At 49.2% G+C, this 17,022-nt stretch overlaps 1 protein-coding gene across 8 annotated transcripts in view; it reads left to right on the top strand.

The window, feature by feature from the left end:
- The window catches only part of HDAC11 (histone deacetylase 11), a 51,248-nt gene that overhangs the window by 24,583 nt on the left and 9,643 nt on the right, over positions 1–17,022 (top strand). For 7 of the 8 annotated variants that reach the window (XM_085898174.1, XM_085898171.1, XM_085898173.1 and 4 more), the window contains 2 exons: positions 6,304–6,405; positions 16,438–16,534. In XM_085898174.1, coding sequence (XP_085754300.1) covers positions 6,304–6,405; positions 16,438–16,534 — 199 coding nt within the window. The remainder of the gene's footprint in view (positions 1–6,303; positions 6,406–16,437; positions 16,535–17,022) is intronic. The other variant, XM_085898172.1, reaches the window with a different exon arrangement.

Here is a 17,022-nt window from a genome sequence, read left to right as displayed (position 1 = left end):
CGGGCTTCGCCGAGGGAAGCGAGAAAGGAAAAGGGAACATAAGGAGTGCTGTGTGTGAGGAACGGCCGGGTTCTCGAGCGTGCTCGGAGTTGCTTCGAGGTGAGCGAACGAAGGAGGCACCGTGTTGTATCTGCCAGGAGAGACGCTGACCCGACCTGCACGTTGGTGATTCGACCGAGAGAGGCACTGAGAGGACGAAGCGCGAGTTGGGCTTTGAGGCGGGAAGGCCGGAGAGGAGATGCCGGACCTTCGGACGGTCCTTGCTCACCTCACGGCTCGTCACATTTGCCAACCCGCCTGTGGAACTCGGACCTCGACTGGGGCCTCGTCTGGAGAACAGGCCAGGCTGGGATTTGTGTGCTGGACCGTAAGAGAGATCAGCTGAGGCCCATCTTCGACCCTACACGAGGTCAGAGCGCGTGGAAACCGCGCACGCGGTGACTTGAGCAGGAGTACTGCGCCGCCATCTTGCCGTGCGGCGCGTTCGAGCGGGAGTTTGAACCCGTGGACACCACCGCTTGTTACGAGCGACATTCGTGCTTTTGGACACTGTCCTCTCGTCCATGAGCCATCACCAAGTACTCTGTGTGCATGCATGCTGTTTGTTTGAACGTGTTGTACAAGGCATATTTCGTAGAATCCCCTCAACCTTTAGCCGTGGTCCCCTAATTAAGAACAGGTTGATTGTTAATAAAACCATTGTCGTGTATATTGCTTGTGTTGTGATCCCTGATGTCCCCAATAAATCTGGTTAATTCGTATGCAGTTGCCGCTATGGATTAATGCGTGTCGCGTCGAGGAACGATCCGTTCGATTGGCATATAAGGCCAAAGTGGTTCCAGGCTGGTAGGCTCTGCTCGGTCACTGACAAAGCCAGTCTGTAGCCAGGGTTCTATCTCCCCAACTGGTAAGGTACAGGATTACATTGGTATCGCGATTGAAGACGTGTGACCCGAGGCCTGTGCTGAGCCGGCCGGCGTTATAGACTCCCGGAGACGGCGGTGGCGAGGCTGGCACCTAGGACTGGGTCAGATTCCTGCCACCCCGGATCCGCAACAACTGTCGTCAGGAGCGGGATATTTGGACCTGCGGTGCATTTCGCACCCCGGACATTGGTTTCAAAAAAAAAAAAAAACGGTCCAAATTTGATTTGATCTTATGCTTGAACGGATCGGAGGAAATATTTGCAAATTATAAAGAAAATGGAGTCGCAAAATGTCGGCGCGGCTCCATCTCGGCGCGACACGAAGTGAGAGAGGGCTAATTATAGCGCAACAAACCGCGCGGCGTGAAGGAAACGCTCCCGACCACCGGTTCAGGCCACGTGGACACGGTATATGCCGGGGCAGACGAATGAGGATGCCAACGCATACATTCATGAGCTTCCTGAACGAGTGTCGCATGCCTTGGGGCAGCGGAAGTGTGGTGATAACTATATAGAGGAATTGCATTCGTTTGCCATTAAATTGGACGAGATATGGCGGCGTGGAGACGAGGTTCAGGAGGATTGTGTGCATGGGGAATCACAACGATTGGCCGATGCAGAGGAACGAATTCGGGGGCTGGAAGAGGACTTGGCCAACACAGACTGGGTTCATGAGGATTATGTGCACACGGAAGCGCAACGATTGGCCGATGCACAGGAACAAATTTGGGGGCTGGAGGAGGAATTAGCCAGCACAGTCGAGGAACTACATGGAAAAACGACGAAAGTAGAATGGTTTCGTGGGTTTTTGCTACAAAAAGCGAGCGAACAGAATAAAATAAAAGAGGAAGAGCAAATTAGTATCTCCAGGGATAGGAAGAATTTGGAGGAAGAATGGAAAAAAAAAAGCTCGAAAAGGAAAAAGGTGAACACGATTTGGAATTGAAACAACTGAAGGAAGAGGTAAGATCAGGCAATCAGATAAGAGAAAGCCGAGAACAGAAGATAAAAAGAGGAGAGAAATCTCTGGAGCAAAGGAAGGAAGAATTGTTGGAAAAGTCAAGACAGTTCAAGGAACTACAGGGAGAAATGAGGAAAGTAGAGTGGAGTACCCATAAGTTGGAACAAGAGAAGAGCAAACTGAACAAAAGAATATGGGAGGAGCAAATTAGTAACTCCCAGGATAGGGAGAACTTGGAAGAAGAATGGATAACAAAGCTGGAAAAGGAAAAACGGGAATTGGAACTACTGACGGAAGAGGTAAGATCAGGCAATCAGATGAGGGAGAGCCTGGAACAGGAGATAAAAAGAGGAGAGAAAAATATGGAGAAAAGGAAGGAAGAATTGTTGGAAAAGTCCGAACAGCTTCGGGAATTAAAGTCCAGGGGAAATGAACTGGCAAGTGAACTAGAAATTAGCAAGGGACACGGTAAGAGAATGGACGAATGGAGAAAGCAATAATGCAAAAGAGGTGAGGAGATGAGAGAGGAATTATGGGAAAAAGTTTCTGAGTTATGGAAACACCAAAACAAAGCGAGGGAACTACAAAACGAACTGAGGATGTTAAGGAAGGAAAGAAAGAACGGAGAATGAAACGTTAAGGAACCACACTGTGCAGATCGAGCAGTTAGAAGTCAAAGCAAGACTAAAGAATGAGATGCAATAAAGAGTAGTGAAAGAACAACGAATGAAACAGGAAAGGGAGATCAGCCAATTGAAGGAAATGACGAGATTGGAGAATGAAGAACACGAGAGACAGTGGAATAAGAAACAAAAAGAACAAGGAATTAAACAAAAAGAAGGACAAGAACAACTAAAGGAGAAGGCAAGGTTGAAGTATGCGGAGATCGTGAAAGAAGGACGAATGAAACGGGAAAAGGAGATCGGCCAATTGAAGGAAACGATGAGATTGGGGAATGAAGAGCATGAGAGACAGTGGAAGAGGAAACTGTAATGTACTGAAATGGAAGATGCTTAGCAGGCAGACACGAGCGGGAGGACAGTCGAGCCGGGCTGTGTTGTACAAGCGCGAGCGCGGGCGTACTCTGCCCGGCGGCTCTCCTTTATTACGTATGCACACGCACGAGCCGCGTTCGACTACTGCATTCCTACGACGCCTCAGGCGGTGCGCACACCTTATATCCCTTGCAGATACGATGACCACCACGACCACTCCTCCCATCATCACGCCCATCATGCATCATCATCATGCCCCTCCCCGTAGGCCCGCAGACTACACCACACTCCTCCCTCCTAAAAGTATGATTATTAAATGATCACCATCATCCTAAGCATAAACATAAACTTCGACATAAACAAGGCACCAAAAATGAAAACAGCGAAGTATAACAGCACACCACATCATATAATGTGTCGATGCGAGCGAGTGGAGCAGCAAAGGCCAGGTTCCAAAGACGGAGGTGCACAAAGCACCCACTAAACTCTGACCGCGTTACCGATATGAAGCAGCAAAACGAGAAGCACAGCAGCACTACGCAGCAAAAACGCCCCCAGGCGGCCCATGCTGACATGGCCCTCGCCGAGGTCGTGGCGACCTTTCGAGCCAACCTCCCCCGGCACCATCAAACGCCTCCGGCCCACTCCCCCCAGGCAGACCCGACGTAGATAAACATTCCGAGGCCGGAAGCCCGCTGTCTGGAAGTCGTGGCGCCAGCCTTGATCGACCTTGGCCGGGGGCGCTGAACAGCGCCGCTGGCTGTACGCATTTAATGCTCCAAAACAACCCACGCACCCCAATCAGTTGAGCCACCAACGCCCGTCCAAACGGCCTTGAGCGAACACAGAGAGCTGCGCTCGCAACCAGAGGTGGGGGTAACGCCGACCAGGGCACTCGTCTTGGTTCCGAGTCGACCTCTGAGACCCACACGGCAGCTAGACGGGAGCAATTCCATTTAAACCACACTGCAATCATAGGCTCATTATAAATCACTACGAACATCACTCGAAGCATTGCAAACTCACTTTTCCGTACAGCGCGGTCTTTTGATAAACCCCCAGCACATGACAAAGCAACTACCTGTGGCCTGGGGCAACTGGAGGCCAATAAACCTTCTTTATTTGCCCCCACATCACATTGATCATAATACCAACCCCATTGACTGATCTCCGCCAAATCCACTTTCACACGAGAACTGCTGGCATTTATTTCAACAACGTTAAACTGCATCACTAGAGCAAGGAAAAACACATATACCATGAACAACAACCCACAACCCACATCACGAGTCCGTTTCTTGGTTGTCGACTCGATGTTGTGACTCGCGACTCCCTTTAACGCCACGGGCTCACCGCCACCTGTCAAAGCTGCCTGAACAACACCGACGCGCATTGCCTCACGAACACTGCCGAAGCGCGGGAATTCATCGCGAGCGAAGCGCGGGAACTCATCGCGAGAGCTGATACGGCTCTCGCCGCTCCCGAACTGCACATCACTGCCGCCGGCAGCAACGAACGGTCGCTCCCGCTGCATCGACGCGGCCCCCGCCGCCAGAGCCTCGCCCTTGGTACTCGACGAAGGCCTCGAAGAGAGCACTGGCACATCTGGAGGTACGAACCAGAGATCCAGTCCGAGGTGCGCCAGCCAGTCCCGACCCAAAAGGGGGGGCCCCTCCCCTCGTACAATGAACACCGAGAGCCGGGCGCGTCGATCTCGGTAGCGCACTGAGAGGTCGGCCCTCGCAAGCAGTGCAATCGCTTCACCGGTGTACGTGTATAACGACAAGGCCGTCTTGACCAGGCGAATACCGCGAAGACCACGAGCCGCCTGCTCACCTATGACCGACACTGCAGCCCCGGTATCCACGCAAAACCCCGGTATCCGGTATCCACTTTGACCTCAACCGTGAAAGGCGTCGTCATCTCTGAACCAACGGAAAACAGACTCAACAGTGGTTGCATCTCCTGCTCCGGCTCGCCGGCATCGTCATGCCCCGGTTGCAGGCCGATCTCCAGGTCACTGGGGTCCTTCCGCACCTCGTCATCCAAGACCCCAACGGAGGCCCCCGCCATCCGACACACACGCTTCAAATGTCCCACCTTGTGACAATGCAAACACACGGTGTTCTTATACGGGCACATCTGTCGCAGGTGCGGTCCCCCATACCCCCAGCACCCCCGGAAAGCCCCTTCGCTCCAGGTGCGACCGTGCTGCGGTGCCCCTTCGCTCCCGGTGCGACCATGCTGCGGTGCGCGCCCTCGTCCCGCACCGCTAGGCGCGCGAGCACCCTGCGGCACTTGTGCCATCGCGCGGACTCCGGGCTGCGCGACCTGCGGCACTTGTGCGGTCACCGCGTGGACCTCGGGATTAGCCGCCATGCCCCAGCTGGAGCTACTCATTACGTCCTGGCCAGCAATGGCGCGGACATCCGTGAGTGTCTGCTCGACAGATGAAGCAGTCGCGACCGCCGAGTCGAATGTGATGTCGGTCAACCGCAGGATGGCTGCTACCATCTTTGCGTCTCGCAGACCAGAAATAAAACGATCTCTGAGCCGTGCCGGACGCTCCTCTGTCGTGAATTTGCACGGCACAGCCGAATGCTTCACCCGTGCTACGAAGTCCGCAACGCGCTCCTCGCCACCCTTAGCGAGATGATCGAACTGGAACCGCGCGAGATGTAACGACTTCTCTGGCGCCAAGTGGGTCTTCACTTTCGCCACGATGTCCTGAAAGGATAGCACGTCATCACTGGGCCTATTTGGAGCCACCAAATCACTCAGCAGCCGGTAGTGCTCCGTTGATAGCGACGGACCGATAAGGTGTGCGCGCACACCTTATATCCCTTGCAGATACGATGACCACCACGACCACTCCTCCCATAATCACGCCCATCATGCATCATCATCATGCCCCTCCCCGTAGGCCCGCAGACTACACCACAGAAACAAAAAGAGGGACAAGAACAACTAAAGAAGAAAGCAAGGTTGAAGTACGCGGAGATAGTGAAAGAACGACGAATGAAACAGGAAAAAGAAATCAGCCAATTGAAAGAAACGATGAGATTGGAGAATGAAGAACATGAGAGATGGTGGGGTAGAAAACAAAAACAATATGAGTTTGAAATTGACAAACTCGAGGAGAGAGCAAAGTTGGAGTCCACGGAGATGGAAAAACTCCGGAAAGATAACGAACAACTCAAAAGGCTCAGAGAGGAAGAACGACTCGAATGGAAAAGAAAATGGAGCCAGGAAGGAGAACAGCACAATAATATGGGATGTGTGACATCACCACAGGGAGTAATGTTAGTGGTGCAGAACTTGATTGACATCACTCGTCGGATGACACCACAATGAGAGCAAACCCTGGTGATTGAGACCTTGAGGGAGCATGCGGGGTTGTTAATGAGATTCATTTTGAGCAGGTCCAGCATGTGGAGCTGACAGCCCCTGAGGAGTGTGGCGAACCGATGATGAGCAACCTGCTGGAGAGAAGCGACCGGACAGAGGTGACTGGAACAAAGCAGGTACGTGGGTACATGCATACATGGTGCGGATGAGGAGCTTAAGGTCGAAATTGAATTTTACGTCAATGAAGAGACTCTGTCCGATGAGGTGCACGTATGCGTGACCCCTGAATGTGTGTGTGGAGTGCCTGTGAATGAATACTGTGAGCCCACAGTCCAGGCTACAGCACCGGTATGTGCTGCCGAGGCCGAAGTGTGTGTGGGTACTCACCTGGCAGCCAAGAATGTAACCCTGGAATGCGAGGCAGTTGGTCAGTGCACAGGCAAGGTTGAATGTGTGGAAGGTCAACACATAACCTTGGGATGTGTGCAGCCTGCTGTGTGTGGGAGTCCTGAGCATGAATGAGTGGTGACATAGGAAATAGGTTTGAGGTGCAAGGAGAAAGAGAAATGCCACTAGGACAGAACTTGAGCCAGGGGACGGAAACCATAATGGACAGCTCCGCATGGGTTCTTATAGAGTTGTCGGTGCTACATCCAGGAGCAGTTTTAGATTGGATTTTAGGAATCCAATTTAGAAATTGGATTTTAATTTCTCTATCAGCCTCACAGGAACTTTGGAGTGGAGTGCAGATGAGTGGCAGGCGGCACTGGCATTTGATTGAGGTTTACCTAATTTCCATGAACCCTGGAGAAGAGCGGGAGGCCATTCTACCGATTGGGGCTTGCCTGATTTCCGTGAACCCTGGAGAAGTGGGGGAGGTCATTCCACCGAATGGGGTTTGCCTGACTTCCGCGAACCCTGGAGAAAAGGAGGGGGTAGATCACAGCCCCCAATGAGGCGTGACCCCTTTGAGTCGTGGCGGAAAGGTGGCGGGGTCATGTAATGGGAAATGAGGGATTCGTTCCCTCACTCCCCTTCCAATGAGCCAAAGAAGCCGGCCATATGGGGATGTAAAGATTTTGATTGGAAGTTGAACCGAAAGTGATTGCAAGATTGAGAGATGACAGAAAGCATAAGAGTGGCACGGGTGGATTTGTGAGATAATTGAAAAAAGTGTTTGAGACATTACAGGCAGAGCGTTAAACACACCTGAAGCAAGTGGATGACAAAGAGTGGCTTGTTTGAGGGAGGATTGAAGTGCCTGGTTGGAACCATGCAGAAGTTCCATGAGGCTGGTGAAGAGATGTTGATGTCTCAGTTAAATTGTTGGAAATAAACGATAAGGGCAGTATGGAGGAGGCCAGCGGACGACGGACGTAGTGACAAATTAATTGGAGTTTGAAAAAGTGTACCAGTTAAATTTGATGACCAAGTGGTATCCGAGGGACTGGTGTGTTTTCGTTTTCACATAAAAGTGAAAGGTGTTGGATGGTGTTGTGGACTGGATGTGCGGCACTGTGGAATGAATGACTAAAGTGTTTGGGGTGAATGGCGTGATTGTGCAATTGAGGAAAGTGAGTGCGAACAACGTACCCTGTCGGTAGGAGTCTCCGAACCAGGTTGGTGTAGGTTAGGGGGACTTGGAGGATTTGACATGGATTCTGGACACTGTTCCATTGTGCAGGTGGACTGCGAGGGGTAGGTGCAGGCCAATGTATGGGGATACTGGTTGGTAGTGTGACCTGGTATGGGAAGTTGGTGAGTCGGGAAGTAGGGCAGCAGGGCTTTGGGGGTTTCTGGCAGGTGTAGGCTGTCAGAGGTGCCAGGAGAGCACCGTAGGGTTCAGTGCCAGGAGAGCACAGTGTTGGTGCTATGAGAGCACATTATGGGTGCTATGAGAGCACATTATGGGTGCTATGAGAGCACAGTATGGGGGCTAGAGAGAGCCACCCCTTAGTTAGGAGCGCCAGAAGCACACTCAGGTGAACCCCGAGGTCACTGGGTGTCCACCCCCGATTGGAAGCAGGCAAAGAGGCCTAGTAGTAGTCACACTCCCCAGCCAGCGAGTTATGCCTGGCACCACCGAATGGAAAAAGACAAATACGGGCCTTTCCCAGGTTTAATAAAATGGAACAGTGTGCCAGGTCAGGAAAAATGGGTCATTAGGATCATTCTTGCCATAGCAGGGTTTGTTGCATTGGCTAGAACTAAAAGTAAATGGTTAGGTTCGATGGCCTCTCCTCCGCACCATTCATGTGTGACACCTGGTACGAGTAGTGTTGATGGGAGAATTTGTTGGCAAGGGCAAGGCTCGGTCACCCTCTCCAAGTGCCAGAGAGGCCACCAGTATGTCATGAGCACACATCCACGAAGATAACCGTTGAGTCAGAAACACCATCCTGTCTGTAAAAGAAAAAAAAGAGGAAGAAAAAAAAAAGGGAGAACTTAACCAAAACAATTCAGGCAAGGAAGGTTAAGGTTGCACTCCATCTCACCTGGTCTGAGGTCATCACACCCATTTGCGTCCTCAAGAACGCCTCCGAACTGCAATTGCTTACCATCGATATCACCATGCTGTTTCACCTGCTGTCCAATGCAGGGCTTGTTGCCTGCTGCTGCTTGTGAGTAGGCCATGTGGGCCGAAGCATTTTTGTGGGCCGTTGCGGCCGAAGATTTGTGCCATTTTGTGGGCTCAGTGAGCCGAAGGACTCTTTGTGAGATTAGGCCACTGGGCCGACTGAACTCACCTGGTGAGAGGCCAATAAGGCTACGAAGAGAGGAAACTCTCAGGGTGAATGGACAATACTGCCGGGAGGGGGCATGAAGGAGCGAACACGTGAAAGAACTTTGAACCTTTCGATGTTCTGCTCCTATGCAAATGTGGTGTTAAAAGTAAAATTGAATGCTCTCTCTTTCAAATCCATAATTAGAATGTTAAGTACTGTGCATAAAGTGTAAATTTGTTTGTTAGATTGGCGACCCGACACAATAGGATAGGGACATTCCAATCTTACTGTGACACTTTGATTTCCCGGAGTTAAGTGCTTCCCATGTTGTGGGTTAGAGTAAATGGGAGATCTGTGCTGTACGTTAGACGGGGCCATTGCCGTAGGCTGCCCCAGATGGAGGCTCAGAGAGCCTTGGGAAAAAGGTGGGGGTAGTGTTGTGGAAATGGCCCTTAATGGGACTACTAAGTATAGGATTAGCTCAGATCCCCCATTAAATGCCTGTTTAGATAGGTTGTTTGGTATAAGGGACGATATGTGTGTCGGGAGGTGTAACAGACTATTTTATGTTCATACGGTGGTGAAACGAGAGATGATTCTTTTTCCTCTCCTGTATGAACGGGAGGGGAGTGGCCAAGAGCGAGAGGTGTGGCCTGGAAAGGAAGTGCCGTGAAGGGGCTGAGCTTTTTTTGGAGTGAGTCGCCATGACAGGCATGTGTCAAGGCGAACAAAGAAAAAGAAACGAAAGCAAAAAGGAGTTCTCAGTGTGGAAAGGGGCTTCGCCGAGAGAAGCGAGAAAAGAAAAGGGAACATAAGGTGTGCTGTGTGTGAGGAACGGCCGGGTTTTCGAGGCGTGCTCGGAGTCTCTTCGAGGCGAGCGAACGAAGGAGGAACCGTGTTGTATCTGCCGGGAGAGACGCTGACCCGACCTGCACGTCGGTGATTCGACCGAGAGAGGCACTGAGAGGACGAAGCGGAAGTCTAGCGTCGAGGCGGGAAGGCCGGAGAGGAGACTCCGGACCTTCGGACGGTCCTTGCTCACCTCGCGGCTCGTCACGTTTGCTGACCCGCCTGTGGAACTCGGACCTCAACTAGGGCCTCGCCTGGAGAACAGGCCAGGCCGGGATTTGTATGCTTGACCGTAAGAGAGATCAGCTGATGCCCATCTTCGACCCTATGCGAGGTCAGAGCGCGCGGAAACCGCGCACGCGGTGACTTGAGCAGGAGTACTGCGCCGCCATCTTGCCGCGCGGCGCGTTCGAGCAGGAGTTTGAACCCGTGGACACCACCGCTTGTTACGAGCGACATTCGTGCTTTTGGACACAGTCCTCTCGTCCTTGAGCCATCACCAAGTACTCTGTGTGCATGCCTGCTGTTTGTTTGAACGTGTTGTATAAGGCATATTTCGTAGAATCCCCTCGAAACCTTTAGCCGTCGTCCCCTCGTTAAGAACGGGTTGATTGCGAATAAAACCATTGTCGTGTATATTGCTTGTGTTGTGATCCCTGATGTCCCCAATAAATCTGGTTAATTCGTATGCAGTTTCCGCTATGGATTAATGCGTGTCGCGTCGAGGAACGATCCGTTCAATTGGCATATAAGGCCAAAGTGGTTCCAGGCTGGTAGGCTCTGCTCGGTCACTGACAAAGCCAGTCTGTAGCCAGGGTTCTATCTCCCCAACTGGTAAGGTACAGGATTACATTGGTATCGCGATTGAAGACGTGTGACCCGAGGCCTGTGCTGAGCCGGCCGGCGTTATAGACTTCCAGAGACGGCAGTGGCGAGGCTGGCACCTAGGACTGGGTCAGATTCCCACCACCCCGGATCCGCAACAATGTATAGAAAGACCCACCCACATCTCTCACCTGTGAATGGAGGGAATAGCCAATCAGCTCTCACTTAATCGACTACACCCAGGTGGCTGGGATTATATAAACTAGTGCATGCCTGTAGATGCGTGGCCGTACGTTCCAACCCCCCCCCCCCTGCAAAAAAACTCAAACAGCGTGCCAGAAACAACAACCACACAAGCCGTTCCTTCGCTTTCACGTGCCCGTACATGCATGGCTGTATGTGCAAAAAAAAAAAATATATATATATATATATATATACTTTAAAACCGCTTGCCAGAAACAAACACACAGGCCATTCCTTCGCTCTCGCGTGGCCGTGCGTGCCCATACGTGCGTGGCCGTACATATAAAAAAAACTTTCAAACCGCGTGCCAGCAACAACAACCACACAGGCCGTTCCTTCGCTCTCGCGTGCCCATATGTGCGTGGCCGTACATGCAAAAAACAAACAAACTTTCAAACAACCACACAGGCCATTCCTTCGCTCTCATAAACGACGACTGGATTGGGGCATTGTGTTTATAAATGCGGATAAGAAATCGAGAAATTATTAGAATGCAGTGTCATCACTATCCAAAAGTAGTGCGTGTAAATCGCATCATTCCACGAATTATTGCTTGTATTGAAGTAACAACTGCTGTGATACTTACACACAGAGTTAATTAAAATCAAGTTTACCTCCGTCTTTGCTTGCCATGACATTCGCTGCCATTTACCATTGGCACTCCTACCCCACTGTAACTAAGGCACCGATCGATCCCCATCGTAACCAGCACGGCACGTGACATCATGGTCGGCCGGCCGTGCACCGGCCTACGTAGCCACGCCCACGCAGCAACGTGTCCTGTGATTGGTAACTTAATGGCGCATCGGCCACGCCAACACAGCACGTGTCCTGTCATTGGTTGGTAAATAAATGGCCATAACTTGGGAATCGCTTGTCCGATTAATATCAAATCTTGAAAAGGCACATCCTCAGGTCCCCAGCAATATAGCTGGGAAGTTTCAATTAGATCGGACGAGTGGTTGTCGAGAAACAGCGGACACAGACACACAGACACAGACACAGAGATTGCTGGAATTATAGATAGATGAAATGAGGTCAATGAGATGACAAATGAAGGGGTTGAATGCAGACTGCAGAGCAATGAGTAAGGAAACCCTTCGTTCTGAATCGTTTTTACCACCAAATTGAGATGTATTTCGTTGACAAGCATGTTGAGTGGAGCTGAATTCCTTAACACTTCCAAAGGCCACAGCGTTTTGACAATTGGAAACAAAAAGTTGTTTACTTTTTTTGATAAATTATTTTTGGAACAATTTTTCTTCAACAAATAAATAATAATAAAAATTGTCTCCATGTACATTGTACACACCTTTATCTCGTCAGCACCTCTTCATAAACAACATCGCTGAGGAAACGGCGCTTCTTCTTTGTTTCCTCGTCCAGGGCAAGAATACGGAGGCTTTTAATGGCTAATTATTCAATTTGCGCCAACGTATTTTGCCTTTTCGCAAGGAAAAACATGAAGAGAAGAGAAGAGAAGGGAAGAGAGAAAAAACCCGTAATGGCGAACGCGGTTGAGTTCCTCTTCCCCATCGACCACGGCTATGCAGCAACGCTTCCTGTCATTGGTTGATTAAAAAATGGCTGCAGCAACGCTTCCTGTCATTGGTTGATTAAAAAATGGCCGCAGCAACGGTTCCTGTCATTGTTTGGTAAATAAATGGCCATAACTTGGGAAGCACTTGTCCGATTAATATCAAACCATGAAAAGGCACATCCTCAGGTCCCCAGAAATATATCTGGCACGTTTCAATTAGATCAGACCAGCGGTTGTTGAGAAACAGCGCGCACACACACACACACACACACACACACACACACACACACACACACACACACACACACACACACACACACACACACACACACACACACACACACACACACACACACACACACACACACACACACACACACACACACACACACACACACACACACACACACACATTGCTGGAATTATAGATAGATGATTGACCCCTCCCACACTCCTCTCGCTGAAGAAGCTGCATAAAGCAACCCAGAAGACCTACACAAGGTAAGTGCTACGCTGTATCGAACCCTTCTCAGAGTTCTTCAACAACTATAAAGATGTTCACACATTGTACACACATGAGAATCCCAATGCTATACACCCCCCCCCCTTAGCTACCGGACTGGCTTACTGTTTAAGCAGTTCCTCCTTTTGACGTTTCCACATGGTATATGCTTGGGAGCCTCATTGGTATAAATTTCTGTCTACGCTATCGCTGACAATTTGCCAATAAGTGATGAAACCGGTCCGGAAGCTGAGGGTGTGTGTAGCATTGGGATTCTTATGTGTGAACTATGTGTGAACGTCTTTATAGTTGTTGAGGAACTGTGGGAAGGGTTCGAAACAGCATTAGCACTTACCTTGTATAAGTCTTCTTGGGTTGCTTTACGCAGCTACTTCGGCTCGAGGAGCGTGGGAGGCGTCAATCATCATACTGTGTGTGTGTGTGTGTGTATATGTATATATATATATATATATATATATATATATATATATATATATATATATATATATATATATATATATATATATATATATATATATATATATATATATATATATATATATATATATATATATATATATATATATATATATATAGCTCCTTCGAACCACTGACTCACTGACTGATATTAAAGATCGGTACCTTCTGGGTGATGTAGAAAGCTGAAATTCTGCATGCCGATGGACATCAAAGTTGGTCCACTGGGAAAAATTACAGAATTGTCGAACAACATCCATAAATGAAAATATAAATAAATGGAGGGAAAAAAATCAATGAAAATAAATAAATGGAAAATCAAATGCAGGTGAGCGACCCGAGACAATGGGGTAGCACATTTCGTATTGCACACTCCGTGTGTGTGTGTGTGTGTGTGTGTGTGTGTGTGTGTGTGTGTGTGTGTGTGTGTGTGTGTGTGTGTGTGTGTGTGTGTGTGTGTGTGTGTGTGTGTGTGTGTGTGTGTGTGTGTATATATACACACACACACGAGTGTTTGTTTTGTCCTTTATAAGTTTCCAAAGCTCTGGGCCAATTTCCCACAAATTTGCTGCACCAAATTACTTTTACAAGTGGAAGGTCAACAACAACGTCACCATAAAAACTTCCTATTCTTAATCAAGTGATGTGAAAACATTAAAGAACGGAATTTTTGGTGAGCGAGCATCGTACATCACGACATATACCCGTCCCTCCATCTGAATTTGGCTCAAGTAGTGGTGTATCACTCCCTTAGCCGGGAGAGGGGCGGAGCGTGGACTGCGTCGGTCTCCATCTCCACACACACTGCTTCACACGTGGCCATATGTTTGTTAGATGCTCAAGAGTACGTTCAAACAAAAGACTAACAATGAGTGCATAAGATGGTAATACTAATACCCACATCATCATACCATTTGAAAGCCTTTATCCCTGAGCAGGAGTCAGCTTTTTGTGCGCTCCTATCATGGTACCCTTTCTTGTAGCAATGTTTTTACTGATGGATGCCCTTCCTGACGCCAACCCTTTTAGTCACTTTCGACCCTGCAGGGATAATTACCAGTATACTGGTGCTCATTTCGCCGACCTTCGGAAGGATGACAGGCTGAGTCAACCCCCCTGATGCTAACTCAGCAGCCAGTGAGGCTCGAACTCAGGACCCCGAGGATCCCAAGCCACCACCTTAACCACTGAGCCACACCAGGCTCATGGTAATACTAATACCCATAACAGTTCACCAAAAAGTCTTGACATAAATACATCAGGCAAATGCTCCAGAACTATTTTACATACGTTTGCTCTGGATCTGGTCAAAGGGGTAAATGGGGAATATATTATAACAGTCATTTCATGGAGTGCATGTCAGCAGAAGCATGATTAAATTGCTACAATTAATGATAGTGTCTAGTAGTGTTCAGAAGCTGTTGTCCTCCCCTGCCCGAGTGTTTCATTCCTTGTCCCATTTTCCCCCACCTCCTTTTCTACACTGAACAATGTTCCCAGTGTACGATTTGTGTATTTGTATTTTTTCACGAGCAGCAATCAGCACACCAAGTGATTGGATAAGGCTCCCTGTCGCATGTCGAGGAAAAAAACACAGCCCCCCCCCTTTCTTTTTTTTAATCGGCGCAAGCCAGGAAACCTGGCTCGATATCTGCAACACCCAATCAGTAGGCACCACAAGGGTCGGTGCCAGCCCAGTCAGAACTAATAAAAACCCTGTGTGCAAGCTGAAGAGAGAAGAGAGAAGAGAGACAGACTTCATGAGTCTCTTGAGGAACGCAAGATACACGGCTTATGGTGTCTGGCATCCCGTATTTGGTCCTGCATCACTCTTTTGTGGTCCCGCTTAGCGCTGGTGGTGCCCTGCAGTGCTACGGAGCTTCTCTCTCTCTCTCTCTCTCTCTCTCTCTCTCTCTCACCCCCCCCCCCCCGGCTGGTGCATGAAGCCATTGTAAAGGCCCCTCACCATGTGGCAAACATCATCATGTGAACAGGTCCAATATTTTTATCACCTCGTGTGAGTGAGTAAGGTTAATTGTTAAGCCATCGAGTTACTGTGGGTGCCTGGGCTTATTTATTACACACAAATACAACCTGTCGCCTCGCTGATGGGGATATTAAGGGGAAGGAGAAGGAGGGGGGGGGAGAGAGGAGGGCATGAGGAAGGGGAGAAGAGCATGGGGGAGGGGGGGCAAGAACAACACCTCAAACGTCGCTGTACACTGGAAGGGAGGGGTGGGAGTGAGGCAGAGAATGGGGGAGTGGGAAGGAGGTTTGGGAGAAACTAAGCATGAGGAGATGTGGTTCTGGACTTGCAATTTGGGAAGGGGGAAGGGGGGAGAGGTTCTCTATTTGCATTTCGTAGGACTTGTGGAGAAGGGGGTGGGGGAAGTATAGGATTGAACGAAATGGGGTATGTTAAAATGGCACATTAACACAGCACACAGAGACCGCTTGGGATGTCCATCGGGGGTGGAGAGGGGAGGCGGTTTTGGAAGAGGTAAACATGAGGTATAGGGAAGGGAAGGTGCTGTGAGGGGAGGGGAATGGAAGGTAGTGTGAGGGGAGGAGAAACACACACACATAATTGCATTTCTACTTTAAGCTCACACCTGCAATTATTGACAACTCTTCAACAAAAAACCTCATCCTTACCCTCCCAACCCTAAGATATCAACCCCTTCCCACACTCAAGTCTTCAACCCCCCCCCCCCAATTGCACTCCTCCAACCGAACGTCCTCAAGACCCCTCCCCCTTCCAAAGTTGTCCCGTCTCTCCTGTCACCCTCATAATAATATGAAAGCCCAGGTAAGCTAATAATATGACTGAATGTGAACATATACATTTATGAATTGCTTGCAAAGGTAAACCTTTTCTTGTGCTTTGCTCTCATGAATAATGGATGCAAGCATAAGAATTAACTTTTGTTTTGTAAGCTCTTCCATCATAACCAAACTGTGTTCAAATACTCATTTGGGATTGCTGGGCTGTTGTTGAGAGTTGATGATCATTCACTGTGGACACCTTTATTGGCTCGTTTCACAGGGCAATGGACACGAAAGAGACTTCATGGACGATGATCGAGTGTACATTCTGGATGTTTATAATCGCTCCATCTATCCTGGTGACAACTATGCCAAACGTGGGTACCATGCAAATATTGTCTCATGATGAAATGACCACATTCAAACCCACCACTAAATACCGGCCTGGCTACATAAGATTTTTTTCTCTCTGCACGAGCGAGGCTCATGTAAGAGCAAGGATAAGTTGACAGTGGGGTAGCAGGGCAACAAGTGGGCACAATAAGCAAGGGCTCTCTTTGGTTTCGAGAGCAGAATGTGTCTACTAAGTAAAGTTCATAGGTTCTAACCTTGCCAATTTATTCTCCTATTCTCATCAATAACTGGTGTATAACAGTAAGACAACAGTAGCATTCTTCTTGAGGGCAATCTTAAGTACGTGATCATGGTTTAAAACTGTTTATCAAACAAATTTATGCAAGAAATCAGACAAAAAACTTGCCTTCATTGGATACCCGAGTAGAACTGATTTTAAAGCCTAAATATGCTCAGATGGCCAATCAGAGCATGTAGAGCCCTGAGCTTCCATGGGCCAAGATGGCCCTCC

This window comes from Eptatretus burgeri, chromosome 10 (genome assembly GCF_056783735.1).
Source record: "Eptatretus burgeri isolate ZD-2024b chromosome 10, Ebu_testis_v1, whole genome shotgun sequence".
In the NCBI taxonomy this organism is placed as follows: Eukaryota; Metazoa; Chordata; class Myxini; order Myxiniformes; family Myxinidae; genus Eptatretus; species Eptatretus burgeri.
The sequence above is the reverse complement of the archived record's forward strand: the minus strand, read 5'-3'. Positions and strand labels throughout refer to the sequence as shown.